This window comes from Gopherus evgoodei, chromosome 5, assembly GCF_007399415.2.
Source record: "Gopherus evgoodei ecotype Sinaloan lineage chromosome 5, rGopEvg1_v1.p, whole genome shotgun sequence".
NCBI classification, from domain to species: Eukaryota; Metazoa; Chordata; order Testudines; family Testudinidae; genus Gopherus; species Gopherus evgoodei.
In genome coordinates this window covers 27,722,317-27,745,469 of record NC_044326.1, presented here as the reverse complement: position 1 = coordinate 27,745,469, position 23,153 = coordinate 27,722,317, and the positions used below count along the sequence as shown (strand labels likewise).

Here is a 23,153-nt window from a genome sequence, read left to right as displayed (position 1 = left end):
AGGTGGCGGGAATATCTCACAGCTTTCTGCTGCTGCGGGAGGCGGCAGGACACTGCAGCTCCCAATCGCAGGGCTGAAGTCATGGAGATCTTTGTAAGTCACAGATTTCATGACTTCCGCAACCTCTGGGACAAAATTGTAGCCTTAATTATAATATTAATTTGCCCCTTTATAGCACTGTCTCTCCAAAGCACTTTACAAATAGTATCTCATTAATACATAGCCATTATTAATCTATTTGCTTGCTTGCTATTAGCAAGCTTTAATTATATCCCTGTCACTCTTTCTATAGAGTAGAAATCCCAATGGTGACATAAAGAAACAAGAACTTGAAAATTGAAATGAAAATATTGCTGCAAATACCACTTTTCCCAGGTGCATGCCCAGATTGAAACTCCTGTCTAGTGTGATTCATGAAACATTTGCAGCCATACCAGTTTGTGCTCCAGCACTTATGATCCCACCAGTTCAGGGGGCACATGCTGGGTCAGTATTTGAATGAAAGACCAAAGGAAATTTAAATACTGCAGGAAGTGGTCTCAGTGATTCAGTATAGTAGATGACACTCTTCATTCTAAGCCGTTACTGAACCAGGGTCCTAGTTCAGTGCTATGGAGAACCATGCTGCTGAAGTTACTTTTTTTATATGTATTTATTTATTTTAAGATATGTAGAAAAACAGTGGTTTTAGCCATGTGTGCTCATTAATTATCCCATGGTACTTTTAATAAAGTAGCAGGGGTGATTCCCAAAGCTTCAGGTCGCATCCAAACTCTGGTTGCCATGTTCTCCCTATCTAAATGTCCCTTACATTTTCAGTCGGGTAGGGAGTCTTCACTTGATGAACTATTAATTATCTAGCAATTCAAAGATCCAATTGTGCAATGCATGCTCACATTAGTAACTTCATTTGCATGAATGGTCCAGCTGAATTTAGTTTGTTTGTGAATCACTTTGGAATCCTTTGGAATGAAAGATACTGTAAAATCTAAGTAGCTCTTTTACAATTATTATTATTTACTAATAAATACAGACTATAATGAGAAAATATCCTTTGCCAGTATTAATGCTTTTTAAAAATTTACAGCAGTTCCCTACAAAATGTTCTCTATTGCTTTTTTCCCCTTAGAGTGCTTGTGAAAAGATTTACAGCCTTTTAAAACAACATTTTCCCCTTTATAAAATTAACCATGAAACAAAAAACTGTTAATTTTATCCAAGAGCAATGTTTATGCAGAACATCATCTATAATTTTATCCAGCTATAAATAATTGCCCATGCAAGCAGACATTTGCTTTTCTAAATTGGCTGCCATGCTAATTTGTTTAGACCGCATAACATTTCAATAGCATGCATTTTTAGATGATTAAACACTTAATGTGTTTCGCTTAATACTATGAAAGCTCTCCCAAATATATGTGGTAAGTGGTAGCCAAAGAATACTCAATGATTTATTTAGTGCGTAAAGCACTGTATTCTTCTGGTCACAAAGAATGATTCACTAATTAATCTGTATTCATGAGCTCATCCTCATTTTGCAGTTTTCAATGTAACTGTCTGTGATCCTTATGAAGCAAATTTGTGAGCTGAAAGATACTTAGAGCTAGTCTACACTACGGAGGAAAATCGATCTTAGATACGCAACTTCAGCTACGTGAATAACGTAGCTGAAGTCGAAGAATCTAAGATCGAATTACTCACCGTCCTCATGGCGTGGGATCGATGTCCATGGCTCCCCCTGTCGATTCCACAACTCCGTTCGGGTTGGTGGAGTTACGGAATCGATATAAGCGCGATATATCGATCCTCGAGCAATCGATTGCTACCCGCCGATACGGCGGGTAGTGAAGACATACCCTTAGACTAGTATCACACCACATACAAATGTAAAATCTAGCAATGCTACAGTAGTGGAAAATAGCTGCCGTCCCAGGAACTTTTTAAGAGCATTAGACATTCTTCTATGTGTATGTGTATGTAGTGGTTGTCTTTTACTACATGGGGAATCTGGACTCAATAATGTAGGGCCAAATTCTGATCACCTAATGCACCTTGAGTAGTACCTTAATCCACATGTATATTGAGGTCAATGTGACTATTTCTGGCTTAAGATACTACTCAGTGTGAATAAGGGTAATCTGGACCGTTACGTCACTTTTTATAAACCAGTATTTATAAACAACTAATATTGGAGTGATGACGTAATGGTCTTCTGGCAAAGGGGACAAGAGAGATGTCTGATGGCGGTGTTGGCTGGCAGTGGTGGCTTGTGTTGTGTCTATGCACCACCACCACCATTAAGGCTCAGAAGACCAGTCTTTTTTTCCCTTTTGATAATGAGAGTTGGAAATACAACTGCTGCAACTTTGTTTTATTTCTCTGGAGTGTCCCAGTGCTTCATTCTTTGCCTTGCCACATTTGCTGCCCTCCTGCTTCTTGTGTTTGAACTTAACATGCTTCAGTGCTGTGCTGTATAGTGTCTCAGATAATGCCTCATAAACTTGAATGCTAAGTTGAACCCAAGACATGACATGCTGTGCTTGGATATTACTACAAATGAATATTGATAATGTATACGTTTTAAAGAAATATTTATTATTTCTCAGATTATGTGAAAAATTCTTGTGAGAGGCATGTTCATTTATTATTCAGTCCATATATTGTCACCTATCACGAAGCATCCAGACACTATTCATTAAAAACCAAAGCGCCAAGCACTGAAATCTACCAGAACCAGCCATTTCAAATTCTAGTTTAACTAAGGCTATGTCTACACTGGCACTTTCATTGCTAAAACTTTTGTCACTCAGAGGTATGAAAAAACACCCCCCTGAATAACAAAAGTTTTAGCAGCAAAAAGTGCTGGTGTGGACAGTGCTTCATTGGTAGGAGTGTGCTCCCGGCAACAAAGCTACCGCTACTCGCTGGAGGTGGTTTTATTTTGTTGCCAGGAGAGCTCTCTTCTGCAGTAAAGTGCAACCACACAGCACACCTTACAATGGCGCAGCTGCAGCAGCACAGTCACACCATTGTAAGGTGCAGTGTAGACAGAACCTAAGAAAGTAATCTGGTACAAGGCAAAACCCAGCATTTCCTCCAACCACCTCATCACCAAAAGGGGTTACTTGCCAAAACCATGAGTTAATGGGATGAGAGGAGGGAGTACTATAATAATATTTAGCTCTTATGCAGTGTTTTTCATCTGCGGATCTCACAGGAGAGAAGCAGCATTATTCCAGTTTCTCAGATGGTGAAACTGGGCAAAGAGAGGTTAAACAACTTCCCCCAAGTCATACGGTCAGTCAATATGAAAGCAAGGAATAGAATTCAGGTCTCCGGAGTCTTGTTCCAGTTCCTTGAATCATGCTGTGTTTACCCTTACAAATAGCTCTTGTATACCGGATTAGAAAGTCAGAGATAGACCAACTGAAACAGATGGGGACTTCAGCATGCTTAAAAGATATCCAGCAAGGGGAATCCAATGGACCTCCTTCAGGAGGTGTTCCTCTGCTGAGGATCTTTTGACTGATCAGACTGAATCTATAGACTAATGCCATCAATTGCTAACAGCCCCCTGTAGGGTGCTGAATTAAGGAAATGTTCAACAAGTTGTCATTTGAGGGCATAAGAACATACCCACCCAAGCTGATGCAAGAGCCAAGCAGGGCATATATTTATTAAAGTGTGATGTGCCCAAACTGGGTGCCTCAGGCTAACCATCTAACTCCATATTTAGGTACCTAAATAAAAGCGGCCTGATTCTTTGTTTCTTTTTGCAACAGGATGGTTCATGCTGTAGGAGAAATGACTGTGCTGTGAATAAAGGAGCTATACGTAAAACTATAAATCCACTCTCTGGTTTGTCTATTACTCTTTTCTTGGACACAAGTGACTGTACCCTGAATGATGAATAGACATGAGAGTGATGTAGATTTAATTATCTACTTAATCCTACTGCTTAAGATGGAAATAACACACAACTGGCAGGTCACATTAGTCACATAAGTCTGAATCTAAAGAGAAGCTCTTATTCAGGACAGTATCAGTCAGAAGCATGTCAGGAGAAAAAAGGAATATAAATAATCATTTTAATATTGAAAAGTAGTGGAGCATATTTAATAGCAGGTCTTAAGATATTAAGAGAGTATAATTCGGAGTTTTCTTAATAAAGCTTGGGAGTTGGGGAAAATTTAAAATGAAGTATTCAGGAACCTACCATAAGAACTACAGAATTGGGACCTGTTAGCAATTCCACTTCCTTGTATAATCAATTTCACCACGTAAACACGGTCAGAATTTTTGAATATGCTCCGATTTCATTATATTAATGCCAGTCTCTGCAGCTGACTCAAGTGGAAGTGATTGGCAGTTGTTTTTTTAACTCTGTATTTATTCAAAGGAATTGTCAGTCAGGAGGTAGTTGTGTGTGATCTGTTGATACAGAATATAGTTCCCTTATTGACTGGTGATATATGAAGTTGTATTGCTACCTGAAGAAAGTTACAGCAGTGGAATTTTAAGGTTGCAGTATTAATTGCACAGAAGCCGAGAATTTCAGAGTTATGTTAATCACAGGAACCGCCACAGCTCCTCCTTCCAGTATGTGTGCTCATCTCACAGTGAAGTGCTATCTTTTGTACTGTTTGACAGGTAGCACAATCCAGTATAGTAGAAAGCCGTTGCAGTTTTTCTGTAATCATAAGTGGACACATGTAGAATTTTTCCTTTTATGCCATATACAGTGGTTTAATGTACAAAAAGATTTCTACCAGTTTTTACTGGTTTGAGAAATGTTCCTAATATGGATAAATGGTGAATGCAGAACCATAAATACTTTAAAACTAGTAGAAACATTTTTCACACAGAGTAACTCAAACATCTAAGTGGGTTTTGCTAGTTAACAACTTTTGAGCTAGTTATCGTCTGTCAAAAGAAGGGCTTATCGTCAAAGACCGTATGTTATCTTAACTATAGCATTCTTTACCAGTGAAACATGTAATAACTCATAACAAGCTCAATAACATACAATAATGTACTCTACTCTACTTGCGCTACATTGGTGACATCTTCATCATCTGGACTCATGGAAAAGAAGCCCTCGAGGAATTCCACCGTGATTTTAACAATTTCCATCCCACCATCAACCTCAGCCTAGACCAATCCACGCAAGCGGTCCATTTCCTAGACACTACTGTGCTAATAAGCGATGGTCACATAAACACCACCCTATACTGGAAACCCACTGACCACTATACTTACCTACATGCCTCCAGCTTCCATCCAGGATACACCACACTATCCATTGTCTACAGCCAAGCTCTAAGATACAACCGTATTTGCTCCAATCCCTCAGACAGAGATAATCACCTACAAGATCTCTATAAGCATTCTTAAAACTACAGCCTCCCAACCTGAAGCAAATACTCACCAGCAACCGCACACCATACAACATAAACACTAACCCAGGAAGCTATCCTTGTAACAAAGCCCGATGCCAGCTCTTTCCACATATCTATCAAGTGACACCATCATAGGACCTAATCACATCAGCCACGCCATCAGGGGCTCGTTCACCTGCACATCTACCAACGTGATATATGCCATCATGCGCCAGCAATGCCCCTCTGAAATGTACATTGGCCAAACCAGACAGTCTCTACGCAGAAGAATAAATGGACACAAATCTGACATCAGAAATCATAACATTCAAAAACCAGTGAGAGAATATTTCAACCTCTCTAACCACTCAGTGACAGACTTGAAGGTGGCAGTTTTACAAAAAAAAAACTTCAAAAACAGACTCCAAAGAGAGACTGCTGAACTCAAATTAATATGCAAATTAGATACAATTAACTCAGACTTAAACAGAGACTGGGAATGGTTGGGTCATTCCACTAATTGAATCTATTTCCCTATGTTAAGTTCTCCTCACACCTTCTATGGGTCATCTTAATTATCTCTTCAAAAAAATTTTTTCTCCTGCTGATGATAGCTCATCTCAGTTGATTAGACTCTTCCTATTGGTATGCATACTTCCACCTTTTCATGTTCCTTGTATGTATAAATATCTCCTGTCTGTGTGTTCCATTCTATGTATCAGAAGAAGTGAGCTGTAGCTCACGAAAGCGCATGCTGAAATAAATGTTAGTCTCTAAGGTGCCACAAGTACTCCTGTTCTAATAACATATATGACTTTCTTTTTATTTATTTGTTGAGATCTTTTCTTCTTTATCTTTCTATTTAATTTCAGTGGAACACTGGGATCAATAAGACAAGGGGAATGGGAAATTCAGGAAGTATTACTATACTATAAATAGAAATAACAACAAATACGTAGTGTGAAAAAACATGGTAAACCATATACCAGACTGTGAAAAGAATGCTTTGGTGTAGTTGTGTTTTGCTTCCTTTCCATTGTTTTTTTTTCCTCCCCACTGAAAACCAATCAATATTAGGAAAGACTCAAATGATTTCTTAGGTAAGAGAATATTAAACTTTTATACAAGATGTAAGGATTTGGTGTCACTCCCAATCTGCTCGTAACTCTGTGGGTATGTGCATACACACACACATACACAAAATGGTCCAAACTTTTCCCCCTTCCTGGGATTTTCTTTATTATTCATGTAACAACCATAAATTTCAACCTAATCTTGGCTGTTTCTCAGATTGCTCCTTGTATGAAATCTTTGTTCATTCCCCTAGTTTCCTTTGTATCACAATGACATTCATACTCTTTCTCTATTACAGAACAAAAACACAATGTTGTGTAACAGAGGTTTCCCATGCACACCCATCACCAACTCATATATTAAAAGTAAGAAATCCAGTTATGTCAAATGCATTGCAAAGCATCCAATCACCAACAACTTGTAGCTTCATCCAGCTCAGTTCAACATGTGTCTCATCTCTCACAACCATAAACAAATGTCCTACCAGGCATCTGACGAAGTGGGTATTCACCCACGAAAGCTCATGCTCCAAAACGTCTGTTAGTCTATAAGGTGCCACAGGACTCTTTGTTGCTTTTACCAGAACAAGGTTATCCATGTGCATAAATGTTTTCAAAACTGGCTCTTTACTGATAATTGAGGGCTGACAACATCTCACAGAATTGTTCAGCACTTTCTGTGTTCAAGTCTCAGACACAGAAACCATCAGAAGTTTTTATAACGTTCAATTTTTAGAGTGGCTATTGCTTATTAGATTCAACAGGGTACAAAAGTTTAAAACATAGCATGAAATTGTAACTTGTCATTTCCTATGTCTTTATAGTCCTATTTTATTCATATAAAATTTTTAAATCCTTAGGTAATGGCCAAACCAGTTTCTTTTGCTATTTAAAATAATAAAAATCTCTTCATCTTATTACTTAAAATAACTAGAACAATCCAAAGATGAAAGTAAAATGAATGAAATAACTTGAACTGTAGACATGACTTCTGAAGCAGACCATATCCAAGCAGAGTCACACCTGAAACTACAGTAGCATGACATTTATTTAACTTGAAAATAAAAATACACCTCCAGGATTGACATATGGCAGGAGAAGTATTTTTAAATGCTTTCAAGGAAAAAAAGGTATAGAAAAACTGAAGCTAGTTTTTAATTGGCTTGTGTCTTATTTTGTACCAGTTTCCATTGTGCTTTATAGATGACCATCTTATGCCGAGGGATGGACTCTGTGCACGGTTTGAATGACAGTTTAACAGAAGAATCTCGTTTAACGGAGGACTTCTGTTTTAAAAGATAACACTGTTCTCACTCTTACAGATGAATAACACTTCATTCCACTTGCTCCATAAACTACTTAATTAATGTAATTAATTAATTATAGCCTTTTCTCTAATTCTTCTTCGAGTGCTTGCTCCTATCCATTCCAGTTAGGTGTGCGCGTGCCACGTGCACCTTCATCTGAAGATTTTTACCCTAGCAACACTTGGTGGGTCGGCTGGGCACCCCCTTGAGTGACGCCGCCATGGCGCCAGATATATACCCCTGCCGACCCAACTGCCCCTCAGTTCCTTCTTACCGCCCGTGTCGGTCGTTGGAACAGTGGAGTGTGGTTTCACTGACCTCCACCTCCCTAGCTACTCGTAGTTCTCTAGTATTTTGTTGTGTATATAGTTCAAAGTTATATAGTTATAGTTAATTTTTATTGTTCATAGTTAGTGTATAGTTAAGAGGGGTTCGAGGATTAGCCCCTTCCCTGCACCCAGTGCCGGGGCCCATGCCCGGTTCACCGGGTTTCAAACCATGCTTGGCGTGTCATAAGCCGATGCCGACAGGAGATCCGCACTACTCCTGCCTTAAGTGCCTCGGGGAATCTCACCTGACAGATAAGTGTCACATTTGCAAGGCTTTTAAGCCGAGAACAAAAAAAGAGCGGGACTTTCAGCTAAAGCAGCTCCTCATGGAGGCGGCTCTTACCCCTCCGCCTTCGGCACCGAGCGCTGGTCAATCGGCGGGCAGAAGCACCTCCTCGGCACCAGACCGCGCCAGTACTGCCAAGGCCTCTCGGCACCGGCCATTGCCGGTACCGAAGTTGACTCGGCACCACTCCCTCTCCCCGAGGTCGAGAAAGCCTAAGACTCTTGCTGCTTCTGTGCCACCTGCACCACAGCCAGAGAGCTCGTCTAAGTCAGATCACCCGGCACCGACACCTGCCGTGGCACTGATGACGTCGGCACCATCGATTCCGGTCCCACGAGGGCCGTCGAGTCCGGTGCCTGACAGCTCCCCCAGCATGCGCCGTGGTTGAGCTTACTGTTCCCTCCACACTGGAGACATTCAACGGCGAGGGATCTGATTGCCATGACAGAGTCGACGCTACCTCAAGCCCCAGTGGGTAATACGGTCTATCGGCAAGCCTGCCTTGATAAGACCATCCTCTGTCGGCACAGCAGAGCGGCACCATTCACGATCACCGTCCCGCAGACGCTCCAGGTCCCGTCGGGTATCCTGTTCGCCGGCCCGCTACTCTCGGCACTGTTGCAGCTCCCGGCACCGCTCCAGGCACCGTGACTCCCGTAGCCACTCCCGACGTTGAGCCTCGAGATCTCGGTCAACCTCCCGGCACTGCTCCAGTCGCAGGTCCCAATCTCATTCCTAGTACCGGTACGCCTCACGGTACCGGTCCCCGGTGCCGAGTAGGACAAGGTCCTCTAGAGACAGAGACTCTGCCCAGGGCTTTTCAACACCTCCATGGCCATCCAGACACGCATCAGTGTCGTCCCACACGGACAGCTCTTATGCTCAGGACTGCGATTCTGATGTGCCTACCAGAGTCTTCCAAGAGACCCAGGCCCAGGACCAAGGACCCCATCAGTGGTCTTTCTGGACACCTTGGGCGTACCACCAGGCCCAAGGCGTACCAGTAGTTCCATCCCGCTCTGTCTCATCAGAGCACCGAGTGCCAGAGGCGACAGTTAGACGTCCCCCTCCAACTGCTGCGGAGGAAGCCACAGTTCACCCACCGGACTCCCAGGTTCCTCTGGAGCAGGAGGTCGCCCAAGAGCAACAGGCCACCCAGGACCCGCTCGTCACCGGCATCTCCTCTTCCTCTTCTCCAGATGAGGCAGTGGCAGGAACATGCTCCTTGGGCCCTCTTCCAATCTACCTGAGAGCCCATCAGGACCTCCTAAGAAGGGTAGCACTCAATATGAACCTCCAGGTGGAGGAGGTCCCGGAGGTAGAGGACCCAGTAGTGGACATTCTATCGGCGGATGCCCCCACTAGAATGGCCCTACCGTTTATTCGGACCATCCAGGTGAATGCCGATACTATATGGCAGTCCCCAGTCTCTCTCCCTCCTGCGGCCAGGGGAGTCGAGCGTAAATATATGTTGCCCTCTAAAGGGTATGAGTACTTGTATGTCCATCCTCCTCCGTGCTCACTAGTCGTCCAGTCCGTTAATGAGAGGGAACGCCACAGCCAGCAGGCGCCAGCCCCGAAATCGAAGGAGGCTAGGCAAATGGACCTACTCGGCCGCAAGGTGTACTCGTTAGGGGCCCTACAGCTCCTAGTGGCAAATCAACAAGCCTTGCTTAGCCGCTATAATTATAACACCTGAGTGGCAGTGGGTAAGTTTACAGAGCTTCTCCTTCAAGACTCCTGCCAAGAGTTTGCTGACCTCTTGGAGGAAGTGAAAAAGGTGACCAGAACTTCCCTCCAGGCCTCGTTGGATGCAGCAGACTCAGCAGCCAGGACTCTGGCCTCGGCACATCTCATGGCTTCAGGAGTCAAACCTCCCACCGGAGCTGCAGTATACCATTCAGGACTTACCATTTGATGGTAAAGGCCTCTTCTCGGAAAAGACTGACCCCAGGCTGCAAAGCCTGAAGGACAACAGGGTCATAATGCGCTCTCTCAGCATGCATACGCCGGTGACCCAACGCGGGCCTTTCCGTCCCCAGCCTCACAGCCCATACTCTGTGCCTAGACAAAGACAGGATTTTGGCAGGCGGCATGGCCAAGATGGTCGCAGACAACTGTCAGGAGCCCAAGGAGGCCAAAATCAAGGTCCCTCGAAACCACCACCGGGACCAAAGATGAACTTTTGAAGGTGCGCCCGAGGGCGGCGTACCAGTTACAGGCCAGGATCACTCTCCTCCCTTCTCCAACCGTCTCTCCTACTTTGTCCCGGCGTGGTCCCAGTTAACTTCAGATCGCTGGGTCCTACGCACAGTGGAGTATGGGTACCACCTCCAATTTATTTCAACCCTGCCCTCCCACCCTCCAACCCTGTCCCTCTTTAGGGACCCCTCTCACGAGCAATTCCTCTTACAAGAGGTGCGGACGCTCCTCGCCATAGGAGCCATAGAGGAGGTACCGATGCACGAAAGGGGCAAGGGGTTTTAATCCCATTATTTCCTAATCCCCAAGTCGAAGGGAGGTCTCAGACGTACCCTAGACCTGCGAGGACTCAACCAGTTTATGATAAAGTTGAAGTTCTGCATGGTATCCCTGGGGACCATTATCCCGTCCTTGGATCCTGAAGACTGGTATGCCGCCCTCAATATGAAGAATGTGTTCTTTCACATCGCCATCTTTCCTCCGCACAGGAGATACCTCCGCTTTGTAGCCAACCGTCAGCACTTCCAGTTTACGGTTCTGCCGTTTGGCCCTTCTGCAGCCCCAAGGGTATTTACAAAGTGTATGGCCGTAGTCGCCGCCTACCTCCGCCGACGTCGGATACAAGTTTTTCCATATCTGGACGATTGGCTCATCCAAGGGCCCTCCGAGACACAAGTCACTCAGTATGTGGGCATCATCAAGCACCTATTCACACGTCTAGGCCTGATGATCAATATAGAAAAATCCACTCTGGTTTCCACGCAGAGGTTAGACTTCATAGGAGCTATCCTGGACTCCAATCTAGCCAGAGCCTGCTTACCACAGCTGTGGTTTCAGGTGATGGCAGCAATCATCCGAGGTCTACAGAATTTCCCGACAACCTCGGGTCGCACTTGTCTCAGTCTCCTGGGTCACACGGTGGCCTACACGTTTGTAACCAAACATGCCAGGCTCTGCCTCCGTCCTCTCCAAGTTTGGCTCAACTCGGTATACTGCCCGGGCAGGGACCCAATAGACACAATAGTCTCCATTCCCTTGAGCACCCTAGGCTCCCTAGAATGGTGGCTAACTCCCTCCCTGGTGTGTGTAGGGATGCTGTTCCATTCGCCCCAGCCCTCAATGTCCCTGACCACGGACGCGTCATCTCTCGGCTGGGGTGCTCACCTTGGTCACCTTTGTACTCAAGGCCTTCGGTCATCTCAGGAGCTGGCATTACACATAAATGTCCGAGAACTGAGAGCAGTCCACCTGGCGTGCCAGGCGTTCCAGCAACAGTTGCGAGGCCGTTGTGTCTTAGTGTTTACAGACAAAACAGCCATGTGCTACATAAACAAACAGGGAGGGACACGATCCTCCCCCCTTTGTCAGGAGGCCATCCAACTCTGGGACTTTTGCATAGCCCTCTCGATAGATCTGGTAGTATCCTTTCTCCCAGGCGTTCGGAACACCCTGGCGGATTGACTCAGCAGCTCTTTCTGTCTCACGAGTGGTCGATCTGCCTGGATGTTATGCATTCTGTTTTCCAGAAGTGGGGATTTCCCCACATAGACCTGTTCACTTCCTGTGAGAACAGGAAATGCCAGATGTTCTGCTCCTTCCAAGGTCTCTCCCCGGGATTGATCTCAGACGCTTTCCTGATGCCGTGGAAGAGCTAGCTCCTTTATGCCTTCCCACCGTTCCCGCTGGTTCACAAGGTCCTGCTGAAACTCCACAGGGACAGAGCGCGCATCATCATGATTGCTCCAGTGTGGCCCAGGCAGCACTGGAACACCACGTTGCTCGACCTCTCGATAGCCAACCCAATTACCCTGCCACTCCACCCAGACCTCATAACTCAGGACCACGGCAGGCTTCACCACCCGGACCTGCAGGCTCTTCACCTTACGACGTGGCTGCTGTGTGGCTAAACCAGTCAGAGTTACGTTGCTCTGAATCAGTACGACAAGTTCTCCTGGGTAGCAGGAAGCCTTCCACCCGGTCAGCGTACCTGGCCGAGTGGAAGCATTTCTCCTGCTGGTGCGAAACGCTTAATCTTATTTCCACTGAGGTCTCGATCCCCTCTATTTTGGACTACCTCTGGTCTCTCAAACAGCAGGGCCTAGCAGTATCATCACTGAGGGTACATTTGGCAGCCATCTCTACCTTCCACCCAGGCGAAGGTGGTTGTTCCATGTTCTCACACACTATGGTTTCGAGGTTCCTCAAGGGCTTGGACCGCTTATACCCTCAAGTACGCGGCCCAGCCTCGACCTGGGACCTCAATCTGGTTTTAACCAGACTTATGTCTCCCCCATTCGAGCCGTTAGCAACCTGCTCGCTGCTTTACCTGTCTTGGGAGACAGCTTTCCTCGTAGCCATTACATTGGCCAGATGAGTCTCCAAGCTTAGGGCTCTTACGGTGGATCCGCCATACACTGTGTTCCACAAGGACAAGGTGCAGTTGTGACCACACCCGGCTTTCCTCCCTAAGGTGGTTTCGGCCTTTCATGTTAACCAGGACATCTTTCTCCCGGTCTTCTTCCCGAAGCCACACTCAACGCGACGGGAGCAACAGTTGCACTCCCTGGATGTCCTTAGAGCGCTCCCATTTTATATTGAGTGGACAAAACCGTTTAGTAAAACACCCCAGCTCTTTGTCGCAGTAGCAGACCGAATGAAAGGCCTACCTGTTTCCTCTCAGAGGATCTCTTCTTGGGTGTCGACATGCATCTGCCCGCACTTGTTATGATTTGCCTCATATTTCCCCAAGCCAGGTCACCGCGCATTCTACCAGGGCTCAGGCTTCATCTGCCACCTTCCTAGCTCGTGTACCTATCCAGGAGATATGTCGTGCAGCTACCTGGTCCTCGGTCCACACCTTTGCTTCACATTATGCTCTGGTTCAACAGGAGATGATTCAGCCTTTGGCTCAGCAGTTTTACATTCTGCCACATCTCACTCCGACCCTACCACCTAGGTAAGGCTTGGGAATCATCTAACTGGAATGGATATGAGCAAGCACTCGAAGAAGAAAAGACGGTTACTCACCTTTGTAACTGTTGTTCTTCGAGATGTGTTGCTCATATCCATTCCAAACCCGCCCTCCTTCCCCACTGTCGGAGTAGCCGGCAAGAAGGAACTGAGGGGCGGTTGGGTCGGCAGGGGTATATATCCGTCGCCGTGGTGGCGCCACTCCAGGTGGCTCCCAGCCGACCCACCGAGTGTTGCTAGGGTAAAAATCTTCCGACGAACGTGCACTCGTTGCGTGCACACCTAACTGGAATGGATATGAGCAACACATCTCGAAGAATAACAGTTACAAAGGGTGAGTAACCATCTTTTCTGTTCATGACTTACTTCCTACAAGTTCACCTGGGTTCTCATTTTAAGGCAATAATGATTTACATTTTGATTTATTGTGGTGAACTGCAAAGCTGAAATGAAAACTGAGCTCTGGTCTACTCTGAAAAGCTTGTACTGGTATAGCTATGTAGTTGGGGGGAGGGGTGTTGTGTGGTTTTGTTTTTTTGTTGCCATCTTAACTATGCTGCTGAAAACTGTAATGTAAAGGTAGTTATGTTGGTATAACTGTGCTTCTACTAACATAGTTTATGCTGGTTTCCAAAGAGGCATAAATTACACTGGCATAAGCATTTTCATACTATCAACAGTACGCTGATATTATCTGTATAGTTAAAACAGCAAAACTTTCTAGGGTCGACCTTCCCCTAGCCACCTTCAGGCAGGGACGTTCAGAACATATTCCTATCATACTGTGGGAGAGATTCAGCAAAGAAATTCATTTCTTTACCTTTTAAAATTCTTTTACTCTCTCTGTGAAATTTTCTGGCATGTTCTGTTTAGCTACAGGCATTGGTGTTATTCTATGACTTCATTATTGCAATCAGAATTACCCAGAGGGGGAAAGAATTATATAAAGGTAATTAACTCTCTCCTGTTTGGTCACCTCAGACAGTATTATGGGGACTTCCCTGCATAGGGGAGCTAGACCTGAGTGCTCTGGCACAGGTCCAGCAAAGCACTTACACATTCTGTTTAACTTCCAGCGCATGAGTGGTCCCGTTGTGAAGCATGTGCTTTGCTAGATCATGGCCAACATGCTCAGCACCTTGCAGGATCAAGTCCCTAGGACATGGTCTGCTAGCTGAAGCACAGAGATCTGTCTTCTATTCCCAGCTGTGCCAAGGACTTGCTGTGTGAGATTGGGAAAATCTCTTGGGCTAAAATTTTCCAAATACCTCTACAATGGGCTGCTTCTGTTTTGACCCACAGTTACTGGGCTTGAATGTGTTTACTTGTGCAATAGGGAAGGATAATTCTCTTCGCTGCTAATGAAGTTCTGTGGCCTGTGTTGTGGAAGTCAGACAAGGTGATTATAGTGGTCCCTTCTGGCTATAAAATCTACATGGGTTGGTTTCCTTGGTCTACTAAGTTCACTTAGTGCTGCATATCCTACACCAGCTGCCCCTATATGCTTCCAGTGTAAAGGGAGGACGGGGAGGACTGTGAAGGAGCCAGGCTTCACTATGGCAGATTCTCTGCTGGTGTGAGCTCCAGTGGCTAGAGTTAAAGTTGGCCTCCTGCTGCTCTAAGTTCTACTGGGACTGGTGATCACGGAGCTGTGGGCAGCCACTGCCACTGTCACCTGTGCTCGAGCAGATTTCATATTTAATGGAAAATTGGGTCCTTTGAATGTATACTTCATTTCTCTGAAAAATCAGACCATAAATGTCTCAGGTGGGCACCCAAAATTAGTGGACATTTTTTAAGATTTAGCCTCAGCTTTTCTGTGCCTTCTCCTCCTCCCCCGTAAAATAAGGATGTTAGGAATTACTTGCCTCACAGGTTCAGTTCATTCATGTTCACAAAGCACTTTGCGATCCTAAGATGGAATGTGCTTTAGTATTATGTGTTCTGTCTTGCATAGGTGCACAACAATGAGAGGAGGGAACCAGTAGAGCATATTGGCAGTTTATGAAATATTGGGCCACTCAGCGTATGTCTACACATCAAAGAAAAACCCACAGCTGTCCCGTGTGGCTTGGGCTGTGGAGCTGTTTCATTCTTGTGTTGACTTTTGGACTGGAGCCTGGGCTCTGTACGGTGGGAGAGTCCCAGATCTTGGGCTCAAGCCCGAGTCTGGAATTCTACAGACCAATGAAACAGCCCTGCAGTCCAAGCCCTGTGAGCCCAAGTCAACTGGCACAGGCCAGCTCTGGGCTTTTCTTAGCTATTTAGACGTACCCAAAGAATGCCCCAGGCTAACCCCAGTTTTGGCTTTAGCTTCTCCAAAAGAAGGTGAAGAGGAATAGGGAGCAAGGTGGATGCAACCCCCATGCCTCTTCCATAACAACTAGCAGAGCTGAAATTTGTGGAGAGAATACCCACTGCACAAGTATTGTCCTCCCCCTCCACATCTACAGACACGTGCCTGCGTATAACACAATTCTTCCTGGAATTCCATGGCTGCAAACCACCACGGAGCCACATGTAATCTAAAATTCATTTCATTTCTGCATTTCACCTTTCACATGGGTGATGCTTGAACTCAGGCTTTTAGTCCAAAGTAACTATTTACCTGGCAAATGAACATTTGATTCTACCTTTTTAAAATCATCTGAAGAAGTTATTTGTCACATACCTTTTAGATTTCAAGTAATGTTACTCTGTCTTCATAAGAAAGTGATTTTAATTAGTAATTACTGATGGGAATAGTATGTTAGAAAATGTTCCTATGTGTCTGGTCTAAAACGTATCTCACTCATCAACTTAAAGTGTATGAATCTAGGAAAATCAAATTATTTTATACTAACTCTTTTTAGAGCTCTTTTTATCATATTCCTCTTCAGCGGACATACTCTGATTTTATGTAATTTTTTTTAATTAAGTTCCTTTGTCTGCAAAGTAGTCAACATAAATAAATGAAAAGGTGCATGAATGTTCAGGTTTCTGTGTATCTGTGCCACGTTTGAATGAGATTTTGTGATTTCATAGCTTTGTATTCTGTTTGTCTGATCATACAAATTAAAGTAACTGTTATGTAAAAAATGTTAAACTTGTTTGATATCCACTGCACTAATGGAAATTGAACCTACGCTATTGCACTTTAAGACAATCAATTACAAGTTTCACATTCTTCCATCTACAATCTCATTATGGTTCTGTAGGGAAAAAAATTAACCCAACCAAATATTACTTATTTGCTCAATTTTTAATGAGCATGGCTGAATAATTACAATGACCTTTTTTTCCCAAAATATGTCAAATGGTGTAATCTGACTACTGTATGAACACACTGTAGCTGAGAATTAACAAAATGAGTTAATTGTTGCTATCAATGTTTTTTACATAGCACCTATCACTTCACTGTAAGAATTTTGTTAATTAACGAAGCTCTGCTGATTCTTCAGGAAAGTAAAATACTATTTCTTCTTATTCAGGGCTTAGCTGTTGAACGGCTTGGACGTAGACCTCTACTTATCGGAGGTTTTGGTTTGATGGTCATCTTCTTTGCAGTACTTACAGTATCCCTGACTTTTCAGGTACAGTATATTCATTACATAACTATTCTCTTTCATTTTTCTATTAAATATCAGGTTTATAGTACTTCTGGGCTTCAGTTTACTTCTGTGGACCATTCCAACTTTTGATTAACTTTTAATAATGACCTATTCTGAAATGGAGATTTGAAGTTCTATCTTCTGTTTAATTATAAACTTAATTATTTCAAAGTGTGATTGTTAGTCATAATGTGATCTAAAAGATTGTCTCATTCATTTCTTACCAAGTGAGAGTTTCTGGAAGTAGATCTGAGAGGATAATTTTGCCCATGGTTGAGAAATGCTGCATTCAACATTTCATACTTTTGCTGTAAAATAGTATATATCTTCTTGAAATTTCTTGCATTCTCTGTGTGCCTTCTGTTTACTGGTGATTTTTTTTTTTTAAAGCAAAAAGGTTAAATTCAAACAGAAGACTCCAGGGGAGAAAACATTCCAGTGCAATTGTAGCTTTGAAATTCAGTTCAGCTATTTTGACTCAAAAGGTGAAGATTCATTATTTGTTGGAAGGAAGCACCTGGCATGGAGATGCAGGGTTAGCATTTACTTCACAAGTGATTATGTCAAATGATTGGAAGGAGGTTATTAAACAAACTGTAACACTGAAAGGAAATCAGTTTGTCTCCCTTGTTTGTCCTCCATTTGTATGCATTGTCATGTAGTTTTCTTTTGTTCCTGGGGCCTGAAAAGTAGAGTTCTGATAGGTTGGAACAGCCTGCTTTTGGTGATCTTTCAGCAAGTTATTCTTCCGCTGGCTATTGTCAAGATCTCTCTGCTTTGGTACAGTGGCTAAAATGAGCCTAACCATTTATCTGACTGCAGTATCCTATTTCTTTGCTTGAGCTGATACAAAGGGAGCCACTGACGGTATGTCTATATTGCAAACCAACGTGTAATTATACTGTGGGTAGGTCTACCTGCTAGCTTTAATCTAGCTAGTGAAGGTAATAGTAGCAGTGACAATGTAGCAACACAAACTTCAGAGCAGGCTACCTACCCCAATAAAATATTGCCAGGGACCCCGGCTACATACTTGGGTTTTCCCAGGCCCCTGTTTCTTCACCACTAGCGTACCTGCACTAGCTAGCTTATGGCTAGCACAGGTATGCTTACTCGGGCTATAATTGTACCTTACTGTGTAGTGTAGACATACCCTCAGAGTCAATGTGAGTAGTGTTTGAACGTAGTAAAACCATAACAAGAGGTAGTGGCTGGAAACTGAAAGCAGACAAATTCAGATTGGGAATAAGGCACAAATTTTTAATAGGGTGATTAACCAGTGTAATAAAGTACCACAGGAAGCAGTGGATTCTTCATCTCTTGATGTCTTCAAATAAAGATTAGATTCCTTTCTGGAAGATGTGCTTTAGCCGAAGACAAGTTATTGGGCTCAGTATAAGGGTAAATGGGTGAAATTTAAGGGCCTGTGTTGTACAAGAGGTCAGACTAGATGATCTAATGGTGCCTTCTGGCTTTAAACTCTATGAATCTGTGAACTATCTGAATAGAACTTACTATATTGTCAAGTGTATGAAGCAATAAAACTGTACTTTACAGACTAGGTCATAAAACCAAGGTTGTTAGCACAACCATAAGACACATAAAAATATAAGGCTGCAAGTTTATGAGCTAACTGAAAAGCAGGCTTTTCCAGACTCTTTAATACATAGTGTGATATGTTTAAACTAATTGGACTAGATCTTCAGCTGTCATAAATCAGTGATGCTCCACTGACTGTAAATTAGATTTTAGTGGAGCGACATCAGTTTACATTAGCTGAATATCTGGTCTGTTATGCATTAAGTATTAGATATAAGTCTGAACCAAGAACCCAGAATGCATACAACCTTGAACTCGGAGGAAAATTCTATCTGGTTCTGAATTTGCACCTGTGTCCTCTGTTTAGACGTTTAGATCTGTGTTTGGATCCAACTTGAGCTCATCTCTGATAAATATATAACTTTATGAATTCACACTAATGCCAAGGAGAGCCTTGACATATTATCATATTTTGAGAGTTAGTGACTAAATGAATAAACAAGTTAAAAAGAAACAAACCAGTATAGTACTCTTTTGTTTGAACCTGTACATCAGTCGTTTATATCAACAAGTATAGTTATGATAATACTTCAGATACTCTATGTAAATATATCTTTGTATTTTGTAAAAGCAACAAAGACTTAGTAATATGCAACCTCACTGTAACATTCTGCGATTCAAAATTTTCTGAGAAATAAGATGAGACCACAGGACTGTGGGGGGAAATCAAGGGGTTTTATTATTCAGCATTACACAGATGAATCATGGACTGTGGCCTGGCAGTTCAATAGAATTCTTCCTCAGTATTTGAAGCTAGAGGGAAAATTCATATAATTTAGAGATTCTATTGAATCAAATGTTACCTTCCCTTAAGCTCTTCTTTTTAATCTTAGTCAGTTCCTTTTGATTACTTTTTACCTGTATTGCTGTTGCTTCACTTAGTTTTCTGTAGACAAAATGAACTCCTCACAAAACCACATGATCTGTAATAGAAATAGAAGTGTGGAACTTTGGAAGAATACAGTGGCTGTGTCTACACTGTAAGCTATAAATGCCAGCTCAAGGAGACATACCCCCACTAGATATGATTAAACTAAAGTATTAAAAATCAAGTGTAGCTGCAGCGGCATGAGTGGCTAATTGCCCTGAGCATGTACCCATGCAAGATGCTAGTTATGTACCCTGGGCACCTAGCCCCTCTCACTGCTAACGTTACTGAGGCTACCTTCTGTTTTTAGCACATTAGCTTGATCAGAGCTAGTGTAAGTACATCTCTTTGAGGTGGAATTGACCCTTCCAGCTCAAAGTGTAAACATACCCAAAGACTTATAAAACCATGTACAATCTATGGCAGTGGTGGGCAACCTGCGGCCCATCAGGGCAAGCCGCTGGCAGTGTGCCCGACCACTTGTTTACATTTGCACGACCGCCTGCAGCTCCCAGTGGGCACGTAGCTGAGCAAATGTAAACAAACGGTCTGATGGCCCACCAGCGGCTTGTTCTGATGGGCTATGTGCGGCCCGCGGGCTGCAGATTGCCCACCACTGATCTATGGGCTTGATCCTGTGGCTGTCCTTTTCCATACAAAACTTTACTGCAGAATCAGATCCATTGGGTTGTTTGTCTACAATTTCAGGATGTGGCTGAATATCCCAACCTGTTTGACTACTCCCGTTGTATATTGTTTTAAGCTTAGTACATATGAAAGGCCATACTGGATAAGACTAAAGATCCATCTAGCCCAGTATCCTGTCTTCTGACAGTGGCCAATGCCAGGTGCTTCAGAGGGAATGAATGGAACAGATAATCATCAAGCGATCCATCCCCTGTCACCCAGTCCCAGCTTCTGGTGAACAGAACTTCCTGTTCCATTGAGAGCCATGTATTTAGTCCATCCTTCACTCAGATTAACTTAGTCATTTATAAAAGCTGCCATACTGGCCTTCATTAATATGGCAGAGACATCTGGGGAAAGTGACTAAGCAGAATTTGTGCAACCCAAGGAAATTCTCTTTCACAGCTTGGCTTGAATTGCAGCATAAGAAGTTATGAGTTTTTGGAATATTTGTGGCTTTTTCAATGCAACAGACCTCTTGACATTTCACTGTATAGATTCCAAATTATAATTTTAATACAAATTGTCTAATAAATATTTCAGGAACACTGATTTCTAAGACTAACTCTTGACATAAACCCTAATCTATGGAAAGAATGTAAAGAATATTTTGTATTCCATGTGATTTCTTATTATTGATTATGCATTTGACATAAGAATTGCTAGTATGGGTTATTTTTTGTTGTTGTTTTTTCCAGAATCATGCATACTGGCTCCCCTATCTCAGTATATTTTGCATTCTTGCAATAATTGCATCATTTTGCATTGGCCCAGGTAAGTAATTTTTTGTCATGTTTTTGTATGTCATTTCTCCATGCACCAAACACTAAAACATGCACATTGAAGTGACATTACATTAGACTTTGCTGTGTGTGTGGCAGGGGGTTGTGTGTGTGTGTTCCTTGTATAAGAAGATGATCAAAAAGGTTAGTCTCCTGTTGTTAATGCTTCTGGTTCCCCATTGCATGTATAGACTTCATGAATTTGAATCTGATGCCTTTGGATCACTATGTTGATAATGTGCATATAATGACATCTCACTCGTTCTCTGTGTGGGTTCTGTCAGGATTATTAGGCTTCTTTATGGCAATAGATAAAATGCAGTCTTTATTACAATGAACTCTGGGACTCATTGGAGCAGGGGTTTCTGTAGAAGTATTAAGAAACGCTGACACATAATGAACTAGATTACCAGTTACATCAGTGTAACTTTGGAACAACTCCGTTGACTTAAACATTGTTACTCCAGGATTACATCAGTTTAACTGAGAACAGAATCTGGCCCTGTGAATTAGCAAGTAGCTAATTTTGATAGCATATGTTTGCAGGTGCAGAAAGAGGAATTTAACCAGAGCATAGTTCATGTACAATATGTGCTGCTAAAATGAGGTGTGGGTTTTTTCCAAAGATTCTGTAACAAACTGTTCTTCACAGAAAAGTTGTGGGGTGGGGAGGGGGCACTGGAAATGAACTGCTTTTGTGGTTTTCCTTCATATATGTTCTGTTATAAATCTGAAAACATTTCTGTCCCCATCACCTCTGCCATGGTTGTATCCAACATTTTTTTCTCCTTTCTTTTTAATGAAGATGAAATTTAACATGATTCTTTTGTTTAGTTTCCTTGCTTGTGCATCATTGTTGTCGTCATCATTATTACTTACTTAGGCCACTTTTGTCTTTGGGGGGTGGTGTTTTATTATTTAAGTATATTGGGAAGACAGCTGGAAAAGGCAGCATACAGTTTTTTGTGAATCCTATAATAGAATAGGGCTAAATTGTAATATTGAAAAATCCCGCTCTCCACCCTCTGAGTGAGAGGTGTTAGATATCCATGACACCTCAGGAAAAGACCAGGAAGCTATGACTGTGACTCACAAGTTCCTCCCTAGTTTCCTAATGCTCCTGGGGGAAGGACTATGTCACTAATCTATGCCAGTCCCCTCCATGCTCTCTGAGCTTCACTGACTGATATATGGATGGGGCCAAACTAACTTGCAAAAACTGAAAATTTCCTGCCCTGCCCTCTATCTGTGTGGGAACCTGAGAGCAATAGAGAGTAGAAGTCCCTTGAAGACTGCTCTTTCTACCCCCGCCCAACCTTGGCACTGAAACCAGTGATGCAAATCGTCATGAAATCCCCTAGTGCTTTTGTAAGGGTAAATTTCAATTCTGCCCAAGTTTCTCATGTTTAAAACAAAATTCTCAGCAACAGATTGCTGGGTTCTAAAAAAAGGCATTTTGAAATCAGAGTCAGTTCTCAACCAGATAGGCTTGAGAGGTCAAGTGGTGACTTTAAACTTCTTGCCAGTTCTCCTTTTACTATGCAAAAATTGTTTAACTCCTGTAAATAAGTATGAACACTTGTAACCTCTACTTATTTGCCTTCCAAAAAGCCCCATAGAAACAAATTTGAAGAGTAATTTAGGCCAACCCTAAAAGATATTTCACCAGTTTTCAAAACTTCAAATGTAAGTCACAGTTCAACCTTGTAAAATAAATCCTCCACATTTTTTTTTCTTTTTCTTTTTTCCTCTTTTTTTCTTTTTTCTCTATGATAAATTCTATTTTTATTCACTTAGCTTTTATCCCTTCACTGCTGCCAGTCAGGATTTTCTAATGCATTTTGTGCTTGTACTGAGGCAATACATCTATAAGTATGCAAGACTGAAACTTCTATTCATTATAACAGACTGCTTCCTATAAAAAATATTTAAAATTACAGCACTCTTCTTGCTGTTGTGTGTTCTGTTTCTGTTTTTAAAGGAAGAGAACATGATACTGTGTTTTCTTTACAACCAATCCATCTACCATTCCGATATAGTCAAATACACTAATTGCTAGGGAAAATATGGTGACTGTGATAG

At 42.8% G+C, this 23,153-nt stretch overlaps 1 protein-coding gene across 1 annotated transcript in view; it reads left to right on the top strand.

Moving 5' to 3' along the window:
• SLC2A9 (solute carrier family 2 member 9) overlaps nt 1-23,153 on the top strand; it is a 231,455-nt gene that overhangs the window by 133,385 nt on the left and 74,917 nt on the right. Inside the window, 2 exon segments of the mRNA XM_030563908.1 lie at nt 17,016-17,117; nt 20,988-21,063. Coding sequence (XP_030419768.1) covers nt 17,016-17,117; nt 20,988-21,063 — 178 coding nt within the window.